The following is an 18,530-nucleotide window of genomic DNA, read 5'->3' as shown; positions in this document are numbered from 1 at the left end:
TCCTCTCAGGTGCAAAGAAGCTGCAGAGAAGAAGACGAAGAAGAAGAGGGAGGAAGTGATGTTCTCTCCTCAGCTCACTGTGACTGTCAGCTCAGCGAGGATTTGAGTCTGTCAGGACGCCTCTCCTCACACCAGGACCATCTATCCCACTATTCTAAAGCAGAAAACAATAAGCAGCTAAGCTTCCTGACCTGACACCTCGTTCTGCTCCAGTCATCTACTTCCGTCCACAGTGTCATGGCCTTTACCCTGTCAGAGATAATGGCTGCAAGAAGGCAGCAGTCACAGGCTCAGTCACACTCCCAGCGAGGCAGCAGGGCGGCGGTGGAGGTGGACGAGTACAGCACAAACCCCACTCAGGCCTTTACCTTCTACAACATCAACCAGGGACGCTTCCAGCCACCACATGTCCACATGTGAGTAAATAGAAGAAACACACATATAGAAATCCATATACAGGGTGTTACTTTTTCTTTTCTTTTCTTTTTTCTTTTACACTTCATGTCTTTTTTATTATTTATGACATTTAATGAGTTTTTATTATACATTTAAAGAGTAGCTCACTGTTAAAATCAATTTTTTGAACTTTGAATTTTAGCATTTTACCTTAAAAGGTGCAGGTGGAAACCCAAGATCTCAGCAAGACACAGGATACCTCACAGATCCAGGCAAGCCATAGCAATGGAGTCAGCATTGGGGGGGACCAATACAGGGTTTTTTGTCCTCCCCACTATATATGATAATTACGGATAGCTGCTCTGTCACTAACCATGACCTCTGACCTAGCTTAGGGTAAAAAAAATAGCAATCGGATTGCCAACACCAACACAACATGCAAGAAATGCTTAACTGACACAGACTTAAGTTAGAGGCAGGCCTTGACTTTTAATTTTCTTGTGTTATATTTTATTATATTTTAATGTTTCTGGTCTGGTCCTGTGTTAATTTGCTGTGGCTGCTATTTTGCTGTTTTTGCAAACTCAACAAATCCTCTGTGGTTACATGCTGTTTTAATAAATTCAGCATACTGTGTATTTCCTCAGCACTAATTCTATCAGTTCAAGAAGAGTCATGTCATACTCACCACTCTGCTGCTTTGAGTATATAGGAAATACTGTGCTCGATCATTAATACATTGGAACTACTTCTACTTTGCTCTTCTTCCAATCAGTGTTCAGCCACTGTTGACTTAACACTTACTAGAGGGATAGGCTATGCCCTTTGAGCCACTGGAAGGCTTTTAATGTAAAGAGTTAAATTGCTATAACGTGAGCATGTATGTGAATCAAGATTAAGTTTCTAGTAATATTGTTGGAACAAAGTAGGGGATTCTGGCACAACCTCACCTAGGAAGGAGGAAGTGGAGGAAGTGTCCAAAGACAATGGTTTGACAGCCCAATTACCAGAATAAATGTTGACAATGTAATATAAGTTTATGCAAACCACAGATATGTTGAAACTTTACATTTCTTTCTGTTGCAACAATGTTTCTTTAGGTTCAATTTTCAATTTGATATTGTGCCATGCTAATGGTCTTGTTGGATTTAGGCACAAAACCACTTGGTGGTTCCATGAGTCTCCATGAATCTCAATGTTATATTAAACGATACGCCAACCATGGTTAGCACTTACAGTATGGTTCATGAATTTTCGTTTTTTTTTCCAAATTGGCTTTGTGTGTGTGTCTGTCATGTAGTGACAGCGGGTTGGTGTGTAACCTGAAATACCCGCCAGCGAGTGAATGGCCAATCACTGTTAGTATACAAATGACGTAATTACACTGGAGGTGGCGCTGAATGGTTAGAATCACAGTGAACATGGCGGATAGCACGGTGAGCGCAGTAGAGAGGCAACAGTTTTAGGAAACACCAGAATCTTTCAAATCTTCGGTGTGGGGACATTTTGGTTTTGGTGTTGAATACAACGATGAGGGAACACAAACAGTGGACAGAAAAGTTACTCTCTGCAAGCACTGCTAGACTTGTGTCAGCACATGAGTGGAAACACTTCAAACATGAGCACGAATCTCAACACCACCACTCAGCAATAACACTGTGTGGAAGCAGGACGGCTGAGCAGGTAACGCCATCAGTGAAACAGCAGTCTCTCTCTGATGCCTTCAGACAAACCTATCCTACCAGTTCAGAAAAACACAAAAAAATCACCAGTGCAGTGGGGACGTTCATTGCTAAAAGACTTGCAGCCGTCTTCGGTGGTGAGAGATGTGTGTTTTCATCACCAAATGAAAACAGCTGATCCATGTTACATTGTCCCCTCTGGTACATTTTTTAGCAGCCAAGTTATTCCCGACCTTTATGAAAAGGCACCAAAGTCATAAAAGACTAATTGGCTAAAACACAGAGTCTTGGCTGCATTAAATAAAATTAAAATAAATACAGGAATAGCTAGACAACTGTTATTGCACTTTACATCCTGAATATAGTGAATTATGTTTACCTAAAACAGCCTAAGCTATTTCTGAATGTATGTTTCTCTCAGATTATATATAGGCAGCTGTGAGCTGTCAGGACAAAAGCACACTTTTACTTTTGAAATTCTTATTCTTTTATTATACCAGTAGTCAAGGCAAAGAGGCACTTTCCACATTTAAACGTGTTTTTATTTTTATATAGGTTTATTTATTTGACATTATATGATACACCGGAAATGTAAAATGGTTTTTGGTGTTGCTAATAAGCAAAATAAAGAGAGAATCTTCTTCTCCTCACACAAAAAATGTGTACAGAACCAAACCGAAACTGTGATCCAAAAACCAAGGAACATATCGAATTGTGGGCTAACCACATTGCTCTATACTTAATATTGGAATTGAAACATTTTCATGAACTTTAATTAGTTTATGACTCACACCGGTTGTCCTACATGCATGTGTATTTTCTTTCCCACTTCCCCTCGTCTTTTTCTCTCTCTTGTGGTGGGGTGAAGAGGAGGAGGAGGAGGCAGTGCTGGGTGTTATCGTACCTGGAGGAGAGCTCACTAAAGTGGGCCACAGTTATTCACCAGCTCCCCTCTTCCCCCTGGAGACCTCATGAATCTGCACACTCTCTGGAAATCCCGCAGGACTCTCCTTTTCTATATCTGCGCTTTATTCTTTTTGTATCTCTGCACATTTCTCTTTCTGTCTCTCTCAGCGCCGTGCTTTTATTGTGGCCTCTCGCTCTCGCTATGTCTCTTGTTTCCTCCTCTGATTCAGTCTGTGGGGATGATTCAAACCTCTTTCATTGTCAGGATCTTACCACAGAGACTTTGCATACAGCTCTGGTTCTCTTTCTTGTGTTTTGCTTAAGAGTACCAACAGCAGCAGTGACCTCTTTTTCCTTCCTCTCTCATTTAACTTTCCTTAACTTTCTTATCTTCTGTTCTTCAGGGTGGACCCAATGCCCCACGACACCCCCAAGCCACCAGGCTACACCCGCTTTGTGTGCATCTCGGACACTCACTCCCGAACCGACGCCATCCAGATGCCGTATGGGGACGTGTTCATCCACGCTGGAGACTTCACTGAGCTGGGACTGCCCTCCGAGGTCAAGAAGTTCAACGACTGGCTAGGTAAGCATCTCTGAAAGTTGTGGCTCTGGATCCAGAGCAGGTCAGGGGCCTATTTTCTGTAACTGGGTCCCTGTGTTAATAAGACCGGGGGCAATGCCAGGCTAAATTTACTCACTCCGGGTGCTATGATGAAAGTTTTGAAGAAAACTTTTAACAGGGATGGATTCTTTGAAGTTCTCACTTTTATTAGACTGTTTTCATTATTTAAAGAGGTTTTACACATTTAGCACATAGACTGCAAATTAAAAATCTACTTTTGCTGTTCTGTTGATTCCTTTCTCAAGTATGCCATACATTTTTAAATTGATTTCCTTGCGTACTGAATAGAATAGAAATGTCTTTTCTTCCTTTTTGGTTGAGTTCAAGGAGGCTCTGAAACATCAGATATTTGGAATTGACTTGTGCGCAGCAATTTTTTAAATGTAAGAAGCAGCAAGATTTCAGTCTGCGTATTGTTTGTCTTCTGTGCTCAATTTTCTAACAACAGAGCTCATGAATGCAGCGCTTTGTGGCCGCTGATTCTCTGGTCCTTGAGGAGTTCCTTGAACATACCACAAAGGAGAGATTTTAAAAATGTTTTCTGTTCAGAACTGCACTTCCACACAATGATAACTTTGACAAAACAGTTGACTGAATGTTCATTGTGATGGACAGCAAGTCTCTGCAAGTTTATTTCCATAGCCTGCCGACATGAATAGAAACCAAAGGCTGACTTTGAGGAAAGAAAAAAATCAACCATTGAGACTGATGCTGTGCTTTGTAAAACAAACCAAAGTGACTTAAAGACAGCATATATGTGATTATTGTTAAACATGCAAACCCGTAGTACGGTCCTCTGAGTGTGATGTGGTGCGGCATGAGTCTGGTTTGTGTTACACTCCTCTCAGCTCTGACAGACTGCAGCGATGTCCCAGTTCATATCTGTGTAGTCTAACACTGACAGCCCGCTTTTCGGTGGAAACAGCAGGAACAAACCACTGAGACAAACCAGGCAAGAAAAGTTCATTTTTCAGGTTTTCGAAAGCCATACAGATGGAGTAGATGATCCTCAAACAATCTAGAATTTACATTCAGTAATTTATGCTTAAGATTTTCGTTATATCAAACCCATTTTGGACACTATTTGTAGATAGATTTTCCGTCATCGGCTATTTGATTAACATTTTCTAAAAGCCTCTCCAGACAGTTTTCTTTGTTAAGGCCAGTTTATGGTTGCAAAATAAGCATGTCCATGAAGGTCTGTGTGCACCCCTCTGCCGTGTCTTGTCTGCACTGTGACTTAACACACTACAAGCAGACCGACAAGGCATGTGCCTCAAAAGCAAACTGGACTTCATGCACTGCATGTCTGCACTATATTCGCCATACTTCTTAGTATTAGTATTAGTACTAATTCTACTTATTAGTTCTGTTGTATTCTGGTGCCCATGTGTTGAACGCGTCTGTGTATACATAATCTGTTGTTCCTGGAACATCATAATTATCTAAACTGACCATTCATGTTTTTTTAATGTCACTGCTTTGTGACTCATGCAAAAAGACGAGAAAATGCAATTGGGCTAGTATTTCTGTTGCCTGAATGATTAATGGTAAATGGCATTTGTATAGCAATTTTCTAGTATACCCACTACTCATTGCACTTAACACTTATCACATTTACACATTGACACACTGATGTCAGAGGCTGCCATGCAAGGTGCTGACATGCTCATCATGAGCGTTAAAGCACTTCCTAACCAAAGCGTCCAACAATATTTCTATGCCCAGCCATTCACACACACACTGAAGGAACAGTGCCATTTGGAGTATTTTGCGTATCTTGCCCAAGGGGCAAGTGTGCAGCCAAGGGATCAGGGGACCAACCCACTGACCCTCCAACTTGTGGGCGACCCACTCTAGCTCCTGAGCCACAGCCGCACTAAAGTATTTTTCTTTCTGCCTAAACCTAATCAAACAGCGACAAAAACCAAAAATAAGACGTAAAACAATGATTTAACTCTAAAAAATACTAAGTGCAGTACAACAATATGGTCTAAATGGGACACAAACCATCGTCTAACCAGTTCAGCCACAACGTTTGTCTAGATGCGAACTTTGTCACATTTTGTTCAGTTGCAATGATGGTCCTGGAACAACATTAATTACGATGTTCTGGGAAAAAAACCAACCAGGTGTTAACAGATAGACTGTCTTTGTATGCACATTCCTTGATTTTAGTATGTGAAGAAGTGCTACTGTTGTTTGCGCACAAATATGCAACTGATCCGTGTCCGTATTGAAGTTTGATCAAAGCTTTTCTGGCAGGCTCCGCCTTTACCGTATGGGATGCACATTGCTTACCCACGAACAAGCAGTTCACAGGAAACAATGCATGTATGTACTGAACGTGAAGAGAAAAGCAGATATGTGCGTGTCTTACACTCACAATGCAGAAAACAGGAACCAATGCAGGTGTAACTTTCCTTGCTCAGTTGTCAGGATAACTCAGCTGACATCCCTTCTGACATCTCAAATGTCATGGCAACAAGTCATTGCCAGATCCATGAAATATTAGAAAACTCCATCTACCAAAGAAGACAGTGAGATGCAAGTGATGAAAAGTATATTGAATCACTTGATGTGACATAAATGAGCATTGAAGAGTGGCAATAGCACATTAAAATGATTCTGGTTTATTTCTGCAACTATAAAAAGCAAGTTATTTAGTTCTGCAAAGACATTTCTACAGTTCATTTGCGCCATTTCCTTTTTTTAAGCAGAAGTGTAAGAGCTTTACTGAGCCCAGTCTTGTCTTCTTTGACTTTTTGCATCACTAGCCTCCACTGGAAGCATCTTATCTCATACTGAGTTTGGAGCAAGTGTAAGTCTTATCATTGCTACGTGATATCTATAGAAAACCAGAATGAAGTGACCTCGTACGAAGCGTCAGAAAAACTGTTGAATTGGTGAATCTACAACAGTTGGAGCGAGCAGAGAGGCCCTGCTATCATCGCTATCATCGTCATTGTCGCTGGCGTCATGAACACCGGCACAAACCTCACCGGGAACGGCAGAAGCCTGTTTGCGGGTGCAAGGGCCTTTGTGTGTTTGTCTCTCTGAGGGGAGAGGAGAGGGGGGAGATAAGGAGAGAACTTGTTGTCCTTCCCCTCCTCACACACACACGCGCAAGCTGCAGGGAGCGTGCGCTGCAAATCCGCTAGCCCGCACTCCAGCGGCGAGAGAGGCAACGGGAGAGACGGGAAAGAAAAGATAAACCGAGCCAAGCGCGCCTGCTGCTGCCTCTGAAGTCACTCTCTCCTCTCTCCATCCCTTCCTCCCCTCCTCCCGTTATTTCCTTCTCCCCTGCAATTCTGCCATCTCTTCCTTTTCCTCTTGTATAAATATTTATAATGTGGTTATTCCTATTCTTTCTCTCTCTTTCATTCCGTCCTGCTCCACATCTCTGTCACACACACACACTGTCTTATTCGGTAGATGAATGTAACTCCTGCTGTTCAGTGTGTGCCGAGCAGATTTACAGGGAGATCAGGTTTAATGTATTCATTTCGGAGGAGTCTGTACAAACTAAGCCTCGGTCAGGTAACTTTATCTGCTCCCAAACTTTCTACTCTTTTATCTTTCCTCTGGTGGAGTCGCTTCTTAGTCTTTCCTTTATTTTTACTATTTTACTCATATTTTGTTTTGCACATCTTCAGTTTTTGTTTGTTTTCTCATTTTGTCTATTTTCTCTCCCTCTATCTTTCTTCCTCCTTCAAACTCATTCTTCCACCTCCATCACCTCTTTCTTTCGGTGATTTTCCATTTTTCGTCTCTCTTTTTTTCCCACATTCTCCAAACCTCTATCCAATTTCAGCCTTTCTCTCGCTTCCTCTCGCTTGGTGGCAGCTCTCTGAGATTCTTCTCTCAGCTCTTATTTTTAGCAGGAAGTCAGTCAGCTCTCGGGGGCCGCTGGCAGCCGCTCAAGGCTTTGTCAGGGCTGGTGAACGCCGCAGGAGAGGGGGGAGAGACGAGGAGGAGAGAGGAAAAGAGGAGAGGAAAATTCATGCAAAGGAAGGGGGAGGAATTGGAAAATGAGAAGATGGCAAAGAAAGAGGAGGTGGAGGTTTAAAACGACTCGAGAGTAGAGGAGAGGGGGAGGGAGAAAGTCTGTGCTTCTCCCCAGACGAAGGCTGCCTTACCTGGGTAAACTCACAGCTCACGGCCCTGGAGACTGATGCCAAACTTCTGCCCTCTGTTGTCATGGTGATCCATGCAGGTCCAGCTGTCAGTCACTGTATGAGGGCTGTGTGTGTGTGTGTGTGTGTGTGTGTGTGTGTCTATTTGGCACAGGTATTTCTTGGTAGTCCCTCTATACTTCTTAATTGTTTAGTAGCTGAGATTGGAGATTCTGTCAATTTAAGGATATGATATTTAAATTACTAGACCTTTGTTATAGACTTTGTGGAGTTGTGAAGTTACATAATCTCAAATTACTATTTAAAACCAGGAAAATCCACAAGACTATTAAAAGTAACGGTGTGTTTCATTTGGTCCCCGTGACTCAAGAGGAAGCAATAGAGAGACTGTGCCGCAAATTTGTACAAAAATGGCTGGGAGTCCTCCAGCATTCAGCTCGGTCAATCTGTACAGCAAGACCTCCAAGCTCTGCTTACCAGTGTCATCAGTGGTGGAGGAATTCAAAGCCACTAAGGCAAGAGCAGTCAGCACATTGCTACTGTCAGAGGATGAGAAAGTCAGACATGTTAACAAGACCATCAAGTATGGCAGGAAGTGGAAGCCTCAGGAAGCAGTGAAGGAAGCTGAAACTTACTGGAAGCATCAGGGGATTGTAGAGGTGGTTTGCCAAGGACGGTTAGGCCTTGGTAATTACAACACCAAGAGATGGAGCAAAGCCAGTGCTAAAGGCAGGAGAGAACTGGTGGTGCAGAGAGTCCGAGAGGCAGCAGAAGAGGACTGCCGCATAAAAGTGGTTAGGCTTGCCAGCCAGGGGCAATGGATGCAGTGGGACCAGGCGCTCGAGTGATTACGTTCCTGGAAGGAACTTTGGGCCACCGACCAGGGCAAGTTGTCCTTCCTGGTGCGTGCTGTGGCTGACCTTTTACCACCCCAAACTATCTAAAGATTTGGAGCAAAGAAGATCCATCCTGCAAACAGTGTGAAACTCTTGATACAGGTGGAGGCATGACAAGGTGATGACAGAAATTGCCAGATGGAACAAAAAGTGATTAAAACTTCAATACATTACCTCGTCTGTGAACATTTGTGCCTGAGATAGATTTTGAACAGCAATGGATGTTGCTTAACAATGAAGACAACTCCCATGATCCCTCGCTACTTCAGGACATCATCAAACTACATCTTTTCATACTTTTGATTGAGAGACCCCTAGTGGCAGATATTACATATCGTTTGTTCAAGACGACAATCTTGTCAGTAACTTTTCTTCCCCCTTTTAAAGTTTTTACTTATGTAATGTCTAAACGATCAGTCGAGTAATCAGTTAGAAAATCACTAGAAAACAATAGTTTATAGAAGACGGCAAATGATCAAGGCATTCATCATAATGAAAATTATTGTAAGCTGAAGGCCTAACTCAGACTCATTTCATACTTAGAACTGTAGACTCATATAGCTCAGACTCTTCATATAACAGTTCCCCTCCATCAGGAAGAAAAAGGAGCTCCGGCTCTAGTCTCTCACTGCCTCAATCTTTTTTTTAATATTACCTGAGTTTTATTTCAGCACCATGTAACAAAACAGCTAAATTACAACTTTTTTGGAAACCATGACATACAATTTTCAATACAACTTTATTGTCATAATACTTGCAAACAACAAAAAAATCTTGTTATTCCAATATAGTGCAAAAAATGAGCAGCTTTATGGGAGAGCGAAAACTGCTGCATCAGAGCACACCACCATACATTATGAAACATTGGGTAAAAAAGATGCATGAAACCAGAAAGAATTTGATTAGAGTCTAGGCGCCCTGGTACCTCATCTGCACCAAGGCTGAGGCCTGAGCAGCCTTTTTCTGCATTATAAGTCCTCTCTTTTTATTTTAGATATTTCATTTGTTTCTATGCAAATTAATTGTTGCAAGTTGTTAAAATTGTAAAGACCAAAATAATAACTACTATGTATGTATTTATTTTCCCATATATTCACCATTCCTCAGATACGATGTTGCATTTTTTTGTTACACAATAAATGTTAAATAAAACTTTTGGAGGTATACACTGATGCTAAATCCTGAGAACAGTTCATTCTGTTGAAGTCAACACAAAAAAGTTTTTCATGTTTTGTCATTAACTACAAAGTTTACAAAATGTACAAAAATATCAGTGCAATAGTGGACACTAAAATGCCACTAGTTTTTTTTAGAAGAAGGAATTTGCCTCGGTGTTTGGTGCATACAAAAATGAAGGCTAATTACTGCAACAGTCAAGACCATAAATATGAAATACAAAAATTACAATGAAAATACAGTATAAGGAATTATAGCAATAAGTATTATTAATAATGTATGTTTAGACTCACAAAGCTATACGGTGTTGCGCAAACCACTTCATCATGGGCTGTTCACAGTGTAGAGAATATCATGTGTGATAGTCAAAGATATCAGCTGTAATGTACAGAGACAGAGCTGCGGGCCATTGTTAATGAGACCAGCTGCAGATGAGAATAAACGGCAGGGTGGTATTTCATCACTGGGGGTGGCTGGACTGGAATTCTGCTCCTAAAAAGACAAAGGTGTGTCATGGCAATTAGTTTGGTTCAGACACACTCTTTATTGTAACATGTTAGGACTTTATTATACAGTGTGAACAGTGATATGATCAGGCTAAGGCTTGATTCAGATCAAATCAGGTATGTGGCAAAAACGCAGGTTTTCCCATTCATTTTAATGAGGGTAGTCCATTTTGGCTGTGGTGGTGCTGGCCACAGGGGGTACAATTGAGAAACACAGCCCAACGTCACATTGAGGTGGCCAATCACATAAGGTGCGAATCAGACTCGCAGCATGAATGACTACAACCATAGTGGATTGTCACATCATGTGACTTAGTTTGCGCCCCAGTTTACTGTTATTTTTAATCCGCTGATTTAGACAAACAATCACTAGCAGGACCAGTGTAGTGTAATTCGAAATGTGCCTGTGATTTTCTGTCTGTCCTGTTTAACAAACGCCTGCGCATGGTGAACGTGCTGCAGTCTGTATTTATACTGTGTACTGTGTCTGCTCAGAGGCACAGGAACCATTTCAACTTGCAGAATGTGTTTATAAATGTATGTATTATTTGCCCCTGTATTCAGTGATAATCCGGGGGCAGTGTTTTCTGTTTCAGTGTTCTCAGTTCCCGTTGGTGTGGACTTTGGGTTTTGTAACTTTCAAGATATCGAACTAGAGCAGCTGCATCTCAGACCAAAACAAACATGTGCGTTGTTCACTAAATAAAGCTGTGTTGTGGCTGAACACACAGAAACATGGCGGCTCCTCAAGAGGTTAGCATAGATGCTGCTATAGCATCAGATGTATCAGAACTGAACTATATTTCGTTGAAAGAAGAGCAAAGAACAGCACTGAAGACTTCCTGATGGAAAAGATGTTTTCGCTCTCGACTGTCTTTGACAACAGTTGGATTTACTCAAAGGGCTGAGCTGGTGCTAGTGCTCTTCAACTGTTGATCTGATTATTTGAACTAACACTGCTCAAAAAAATGAACGAAACACTTGATCGTCACAGTATAACACCAAGTCAGTTTAATCTTCAGGGATATCAATCAGTCCATCGTGTGTTGTGAATCAATTTCAGCTGCTTTGGTGCAAATTAAAGTGACAACAGGTGCAATGGAGAGGCAAAAGCAAGACAACTCCCAAAAAGGGAATGTTTTTGCATGTGGTGGCCACAGACAATTGCTCTCTCCTTATCCTTCCTTACTGATTCTATAGTTTTGGGTTCTGCTAGTATGTCACTAATGGTAGCATGAGGCAGTACCTGCAGCCCAATCAGGTTGCACACGTAGTCCAGCTCCTCCAGGATGGCACATCCATATGTGCGGTTGCAAGAAAGTTTGCTGTATCTCCCAGCACAGTCTCAAGAGCATGGAGGGGATACCAGAAGACTGGCCATTACATGAGGAGAGCAGGACAGGGCCGTAGAAGGCATCAAGCCAGCAGCAGGACCGGCATCTGCTCCTTTGTTAGAGGAGGAACAGGAGGAGCATTGCCAGAACACTACAAAATTACCTCTGGCAGTGCATATTTTCAACCTAACTGTCAGAAACAGACTCCATGAGGGTGGCATGAGGGCCCGATGTCCTCTAGTGGGACCTGTGCTCACAGCCCAGCACCTTGCAGCTTGATTGGCATTCGTAAGGGAACACCAGAATTGGCAGGTCTGCCATTGGCACCCCGTTCTCTTCACAGATGAGAGCAGGTTCACACTGAGCTCATGTGACAGGCGTGAAGGACTCTGGAGATGCCATGGTGAATGTTATGCTGCCTGTAACATCATCCAGCATGACTGCTTTGGTGGCGGGTCAGTGATGGTCTAGGGAGGCATATCCTTGGAGGGTCGCACAGACCTCCAAGTCATAGCCAACGGTACCCTAACTGCTGAAATCCTCAGAGCGATTGTCAGACCTTACATTGGTGCAGTGGGCCCTGGGTTCCTCCTGGTGCAGGACAATGCCTAGCCTCATGTGGCCAGAGTGTGTAGGCAGTTCCTGGATGATGAAAGCATTGATGACATTGACTGGCCCTCTCCTTCCCCTGACCTAAATCCAATTGAGCAGCTATGAGACGTTATGGATTGGTGCATTCGATGCCAACACGTACCGGCACAGACTGTCCAAGAGCTCACTGATGCCCTGATCCAGGTCTGGGAGGAGAACCCCCAGGACACCATCTGCTGACCCATCAGGAGCATGCCCAGGTGTTGTCAGGAGTGCATACAGGCTTTGGAATCAGCCTGTGATTTCAATTTTTCATTTTGATTTTGAATCCAGCCCTCAGTGGGTTGATGATTTTGGTTTCCACCAACAGTTGTTATGTAATTTTGTTCTCAACAAATTATACAGTGTATATAAGTAAAGATTTTCAACTTGAATAATTTGTTCATCAAGATCTAATGTGCAAGTAAAAGTGTTACTACCTTACCTTTAATTGTTTTGAGCAGCGTAGCTCGTGTTGTGGTAACTCCAGCTCGTGATCAACGCTGATAGACAGATGGCTCGTCGAAACTCAGATCAAACTGAAATGAGCTGTACAACACCACAAGGGTTTAGGATAACAACCTTTGTGTGGCTTCAAATAACTACATTAATAAGTTAAAATATCTCACTGTTGACTTTCGTTTTCACACTGGACATGACAGTGGTCTCCTGGGTTAAACTCTTGTTTGACCCAACCATCTGTCCCTGACCTCCTCCCTATGTGGACTCCCTAGGGTCGCTCTTTATACTATGTCGCTTGCCTTCCTCCTTTGCTGATGTAATAATTACTGCAGCCACTAGAGGTCACTGCCACCAAAGAAACGTAAATATTTAGAAACTGAGCTCTCCACTTCACCAAAAGGTAATTTCGGTTTTTATACGTTGTGATAGGAGTGTTGCCCATAATTGAGTAAATGTGATGTTGCCTTGTACTGTAGGGGTGTGGAGTGTGTCAGTGATTTTTCACAGATTGTTCCTTGGTCTACAGATATGAACTGCTGTTGTGTTTAACACTTATAGACCGGCTATTAGCATCAATCAATAGTATGACTATTTTATTAAAGTTAATGTTGAATAACTGTTTAAGTGCTCAGTTGTGTAACCATACAGTGAATATTTCTTTCATTTTAAATCTTTAAGTGAAATCTGCCCTTAAAGAGGTCTTTATAACAATCAACTTACATGCATCACAATTTTATTGGCCATATGTGAGCAGATTTTAATGTGACCTTCCCCGTCTCTCTTGATTGCCTATACAAGACTGTGGATGATTTGTTTAAGTTGTTTGATGCTGCTGGACTGTGGATTTCTTTATGAAGGATGCGGGTCGGATTTTCAGCGACAGTCCAAAGGATGTGACTTTATGCCCGTTCTCGAGTGCCTTGTCTAAATGTTTTTGTCTGCTCCATGAACAGAGAGCAACAGTAGCTAATGTTAGTAAAGATATGGAGTCTGCTAACATAAACTAACCACCAGCTTTCAGGACAACAAGGAAGTTCCACAGAACCCCTTTAACTGTATTACAATGCAATGATAATGTAACACTGACCTGCCAAATTATGAACAGCACAGAACCATGGTCAGCAAAAATGTAAAGTATAATTAAAGAGCTGAAGCAGGAAAAATAATTAAAAGTTAAAAGTTAGTAGCTGTTTAAATATCCTAATTTACCTTTTTATTCACTGCCAATGCCAGTGTGTGTGTGTGTGTGTGTGTGTGTGTGTGTCAAATTTTCTGAGGAGCATATTGTGCCGCATGAAGAGCTCTGATGGAAAAAGGACTGTAAGGACTGTGTTGAAAAGCCGTCGTTCGTGCAGAGTGCAGCGAGCTGATTGCGCGGGACAGGTGAGAGGAGAGACAGAGGAGAGAGATTCAGAGAGAGGAAGGGAGGAGAAAAAAAAGGGTTAGCAAGGGCGAGAGGCAGACCTCGAGCTCATGAGCAGCAGCACTTCAGTCCAATTGTCTCCAATAATGGCCTCTTTGATCAGGCTTTCGGCACACACTAGCGGCTGGGAGCGCACACGCCAATGAGCATCCACGTGGATTTCGTAAGCCGAGCCAATGCTTCTCTGAGTGTTCGCGTGTTTGTTTGTGTGCGCTGCCCTGATCGCTGTAGACTTGAGTGGCGTCTTTATTCATGCCTTGTGATTGTGTGAGCTGGCGAAGCGGAACGGGAATATACTGCAGTGAATGTTGTGTTTAAATATGGATCTCGTTGTGCTTGGGAGTCAACTCTGGGTCAAGAGAGGAGCAGCTTTAATTCTTAAAGGCTTTGTTCTCTCACTCTTTCCTTCTGTCTCCCCCTCTGTCTGACTTCAGTTCATAGGCTGCTTTACTGCCACCACAGACACACAGACCATAAAATACTGAAGCTCACTATTGGAAAATACAGATCGATGAACAACCAACAGCCTATTTGCAGATTTCTTTCTGTCTTTTTCTCTTGATGTGTGAGAACCATTTCCCTCCACAGAATGCATGAAATATTAAAGAGATATTCAGGGCATTTCCTCTCTTTTATGAACTCCACTCATGAGGTGAATCAAGGTAATAACATCATCCTACTTGTTTCTTGAAGCAGAAGTTTTTAAAGTAGTACTCCAATACTGTTTAGCTTGGTCCTTGAGTCATGGCTGCATTCAGCTAGGACTCGTGGCAGTAACAATGGTTTCCAATGGTAACCAAAATTTTTACATAAACTTTTCAAAACACTCCTGCAGTCCAATCTACTCCTCTGCTGTTGATCTGTATGTTCCTGACAATTATGACTTCACCAATAAATGAATAAATATGTGTGTACCTGCATACTTGTGGCTGGATGGATGAGGGTAGTGGTTCAACACTAGTGCTAGCACATACTCAACCTAAGGATCAAGTTGTGATATCACAAAACCCTTGCTTGTACATGCTCATCTTAGATTGGAGATTGGAAATTGAGCTGTTTTGAGTAGAGGGGGACTGCAATAATCACATCAAATTTAAAGCAGCTACAAGGAACTTTCATGTTTTGTTGATTGTAGTGGCCCCTGTGGACAATAGTGGTATGAGCACCGCCACCTCGTGTCAGAAAGAATTTGATCTGGCTAGCATGTGCATTTGCTAAAAGTGTTTTTAGGCTAATGTATCTGTTTGGGATGATGTTAGATTAATAACTCCAATATGAGGAACCCAAAATCACAATCACATTGCCTCAGTGGGATTTACAATCTGTACAGTGAATGACTTCCTTTGTCCTTAGACCCTCAATTCGAGTGAGGAAAAACCTGCCATATTACAATCAGTATATATTTTTCATAGTATTTTTTAATTATTCTTTCCTTTCCTTTTCCTGTCTTTGTTGTTTTTTGATGAAATCATGAATGATACTATCAATATTATATTGAACTATTTTCCGATTGTATTAATGTCTATTAACGATATATTGATGTTGTATTGATGATATATTGCCCAGGCCATAGTGTGAACACAGATTTGGCTAAAATAATTGTCATTTGCCTGTCTGAAAAGTCATCACTATCCAAAAAGTGAAACCACACAGAAATAGCCAATATCTACATACATCTGAGGAAAAATACATTAAGTACAACACTATTGTAAGTAGATATGTTTTTAACATTTTATACTGCTAATTCTTTAGTACTGAATGATGCAATTTTACCAGATTGATAAAGCATTAGTTAATAACATACAATAATTGTGTATTTTCTTCATATCAAGGGCAATACCTTTATATTGATTCATATTTAATCATATATTAAATCAATTATATCAATCAGTGTTTATGCAACACATAACCTACTATTGAGGCCAGTCCTCCTGAGGGCAGCCCACCTCAGGGACTGACTGAGACAGCTGTTTGGTTTTTGTTGGTCCTGACACTGTGAGAAAGCCAAGCATTTTGAATCTTCCCACTCACGTCTGCATTTCCACATCTGTTTTCGTTTCGAGTGGTGCACAGGGTGGAGTATCGAAGGCAGCCCTCTCATTACTCATGCCTAAAACTAACCAACCAAACCAACAACTGCTATGAGTAGGCAGGTACTAGCTGTAAGAGGCTGAATGCAGGTGGGATGATGCTGCGTTCAAGGCAACTTGGAAATACGGGACAAACCGTCCCGTATTTTACACTTAGATATTACGTTCCGTTTTGACTCATTACGGGACGCAATATTTAAGTGTAAACGTGTATACAGGATGATTCCGTATTTTACGGGACGGATGGAAACCCTAGCTGTGAGACTCCTCATTTCATCCTCAGCCTTCCACCATAAAAAATAGTTTTAATTTGTGAAACCTGACCTGGTGGCAGGCCAATCTTATAGCATAGCCGATCTCATTGCTGATCTCCTTTGCTTAGGTGGGTCATGTAGATACATGAGTAAAACTGAGTTAAATTGAGACTGTTTCATAACCAGTAAAAACTGTTCAACATACATTTTGTATGGTAGAGCTGTAGCCACAAAAAAGCTACTGTATTATCATGGATAATGTTTTAGCAAACAGTTGCCTATTTACACATACAGCACATATGGAGAAACAACAGCATTCACTTGGTTAAAGGTCAGATTGAAAACATTTTCATATAGACAAATCATTTTTAGCTAGCTTGCATTAGCAACATTAGCGACAACAAACTGGCAACCACTTAAGGGGGCAGATGATTGGTTGATGCTAAAATGGATGGGCTGGACAGACGGGGAGAGACATCCTACTGTGTGCTCTGCTGTGATTGTTTTTTACGTTAGCTTTGAAGTTAACAGTTTGGGTCGGGCATAGCGGCTGTATACTGTGTAACTTATGTGTAGTTTTGCTTTTGCTTTTGCTAATTTGGCACCTAAACAGCTAAATTTACACATCCAGCACTTAAAGAGCAACATTAGCATTTATTTGGGGATGTGTTTCTGACCATCTGATGAATGTTAGTCCAATATTCACTCTGCTTGTAGCTCTTTTATTGTCCACGGACCACTGAGTAAAATATCTGGCTCTTTAACTGCTAGTGCTCACCAGCTAGTTCCTAACTTTGTTAGCTATTTGGTTCAGGGCAGGTAATGTACAGTGGGTTTATCACATTATTCTTGCTGAAAACAGCAGCTGCCTGTGGTAAAAGGTTTTATGAGTGCAGGATTTTGGGACACAAAACCAAAATAATAAGCCAAAGAAGCTAAAAAGCTTTGTCAAACTGGAGGAGAACAGCATAGATAGGCGTTAATTCTCAATGCAATACCTTTCACATTAAATTCATTTGCTCCTTTGTCAATATGAAAAAATAATAATCATTGCCGCTTCAAGTGCATTTGGAAGGTAAAAATGCATAATAACCCTTCCTGAGGACAAGAGAGATTGTTGAAACTGAAGAAACCCCATCTTCCATTTCGGTATTGAGGTTTTGTCTCAGTGTCCTCCTAATAAAGAAAATGACCACAGGCAGTTCCCTCTCTGACTTGCGAAGTCTACAGCCTTTAGCTGCTACAACTCTTTATTTAGCGCCTGCTCTACTCTGTTCCCCTTTACTGCTGAATAATAGATGAGGGACGACCATGATGCGATTGCCGTGTAGGCACTTTAAATGCGAGTGTGGGTTTTTTCTTTGCCCGGGAGAGGGAGAGTGTGTCTCTGGCTCTGCACCTGCCTCTACAGTCATGTCTGTGTGTACAGTATGTGTGATTTCTGCCCCTTCATCTCCATCCCCTGTCAGGTGTTACCCCCCACCTCCCCTTTGGACCTCCTCTTCACCTCTTCAACTTCTCTCATTCTCCTCCCAGCTTGCTCCCTTTAGCTTAGTAACAGCGAGGGCATTAAACTTTCATGACTGCTGTCTTTTTCTGGCACACTCTTCTTCTCTTCTCCTTTGCTTACTTGTTTCACTCCTTCCATCCTCTTTCCCTACTCCCTGTATTCCTTCTCTTGCCACTCTCCTCCTTCCTCCCTCTCTCCTCTTCTCTCATTTATCGTTACTCCCCAAAGCCTAATTTTCTTCATTCTCATTCTCTTCCCCTCTCCACTTTCATTCCTTCCTATCTTTTTTCTTCACCCCTTTCTCTTATGTTTACCCAGCAGTGAGTGCTGCTGGAGGAGAGCCTAACGAGGAAGTTTGACACTCCTTTATGGTTTTTAACATTGGGAAACTCCACAGAATTTCAAGTGACTGTAAATTTAAGCAAACCGTTTCCCATCTGTCCCTCACTGCTTTTGTGTCTTCTATTTGCACACTTGAAAGACTGCGTTCTTTGCGTGTGTGTG

At 41.9% G+C, this 18,530-nt stretch overlaps 1 protein-coding gene across 1 annotated transcript in view; it reads left to right on the top strand.

Moving 5' to 3' along the window:
* The first annotated feature begins 237 nt into the window (after positions 1–237).
* The window catches only part of mpped1 (metallophosphoesterase domain containing 1), a 95,314-nt gene continuing 77,021 nt past the window's right edge, over positions 238–18,530 (top strand). Inside the window, exons 1-2 of the mRNA XM_073481010.1 lie at positions 238–416; positions 3,389–3,570. Coding sequence (XP_073337111.1) covers positions 238–416; positions 3,389–3,570 — 361 coding nt within the window. The remainder of the gene's footprint in view (positions 417–3,388; positions 3,571–18,530) is intronic.

This window comes from Pagrus major, chromosome 14 (genome assembly GCF_040436345.1).
Source record: "Pagrus major chromosome 14, Pma_NU_1.0".
Lineage (NCBI taxonomy): Eukaryota > Metazoa > Chordata > Actinopteri > Spariformes > Sparidae > Pagrus > Pagrus major.
This window is presented reverse-complemented; position numbering and strand designations above follow the sequence as displayed.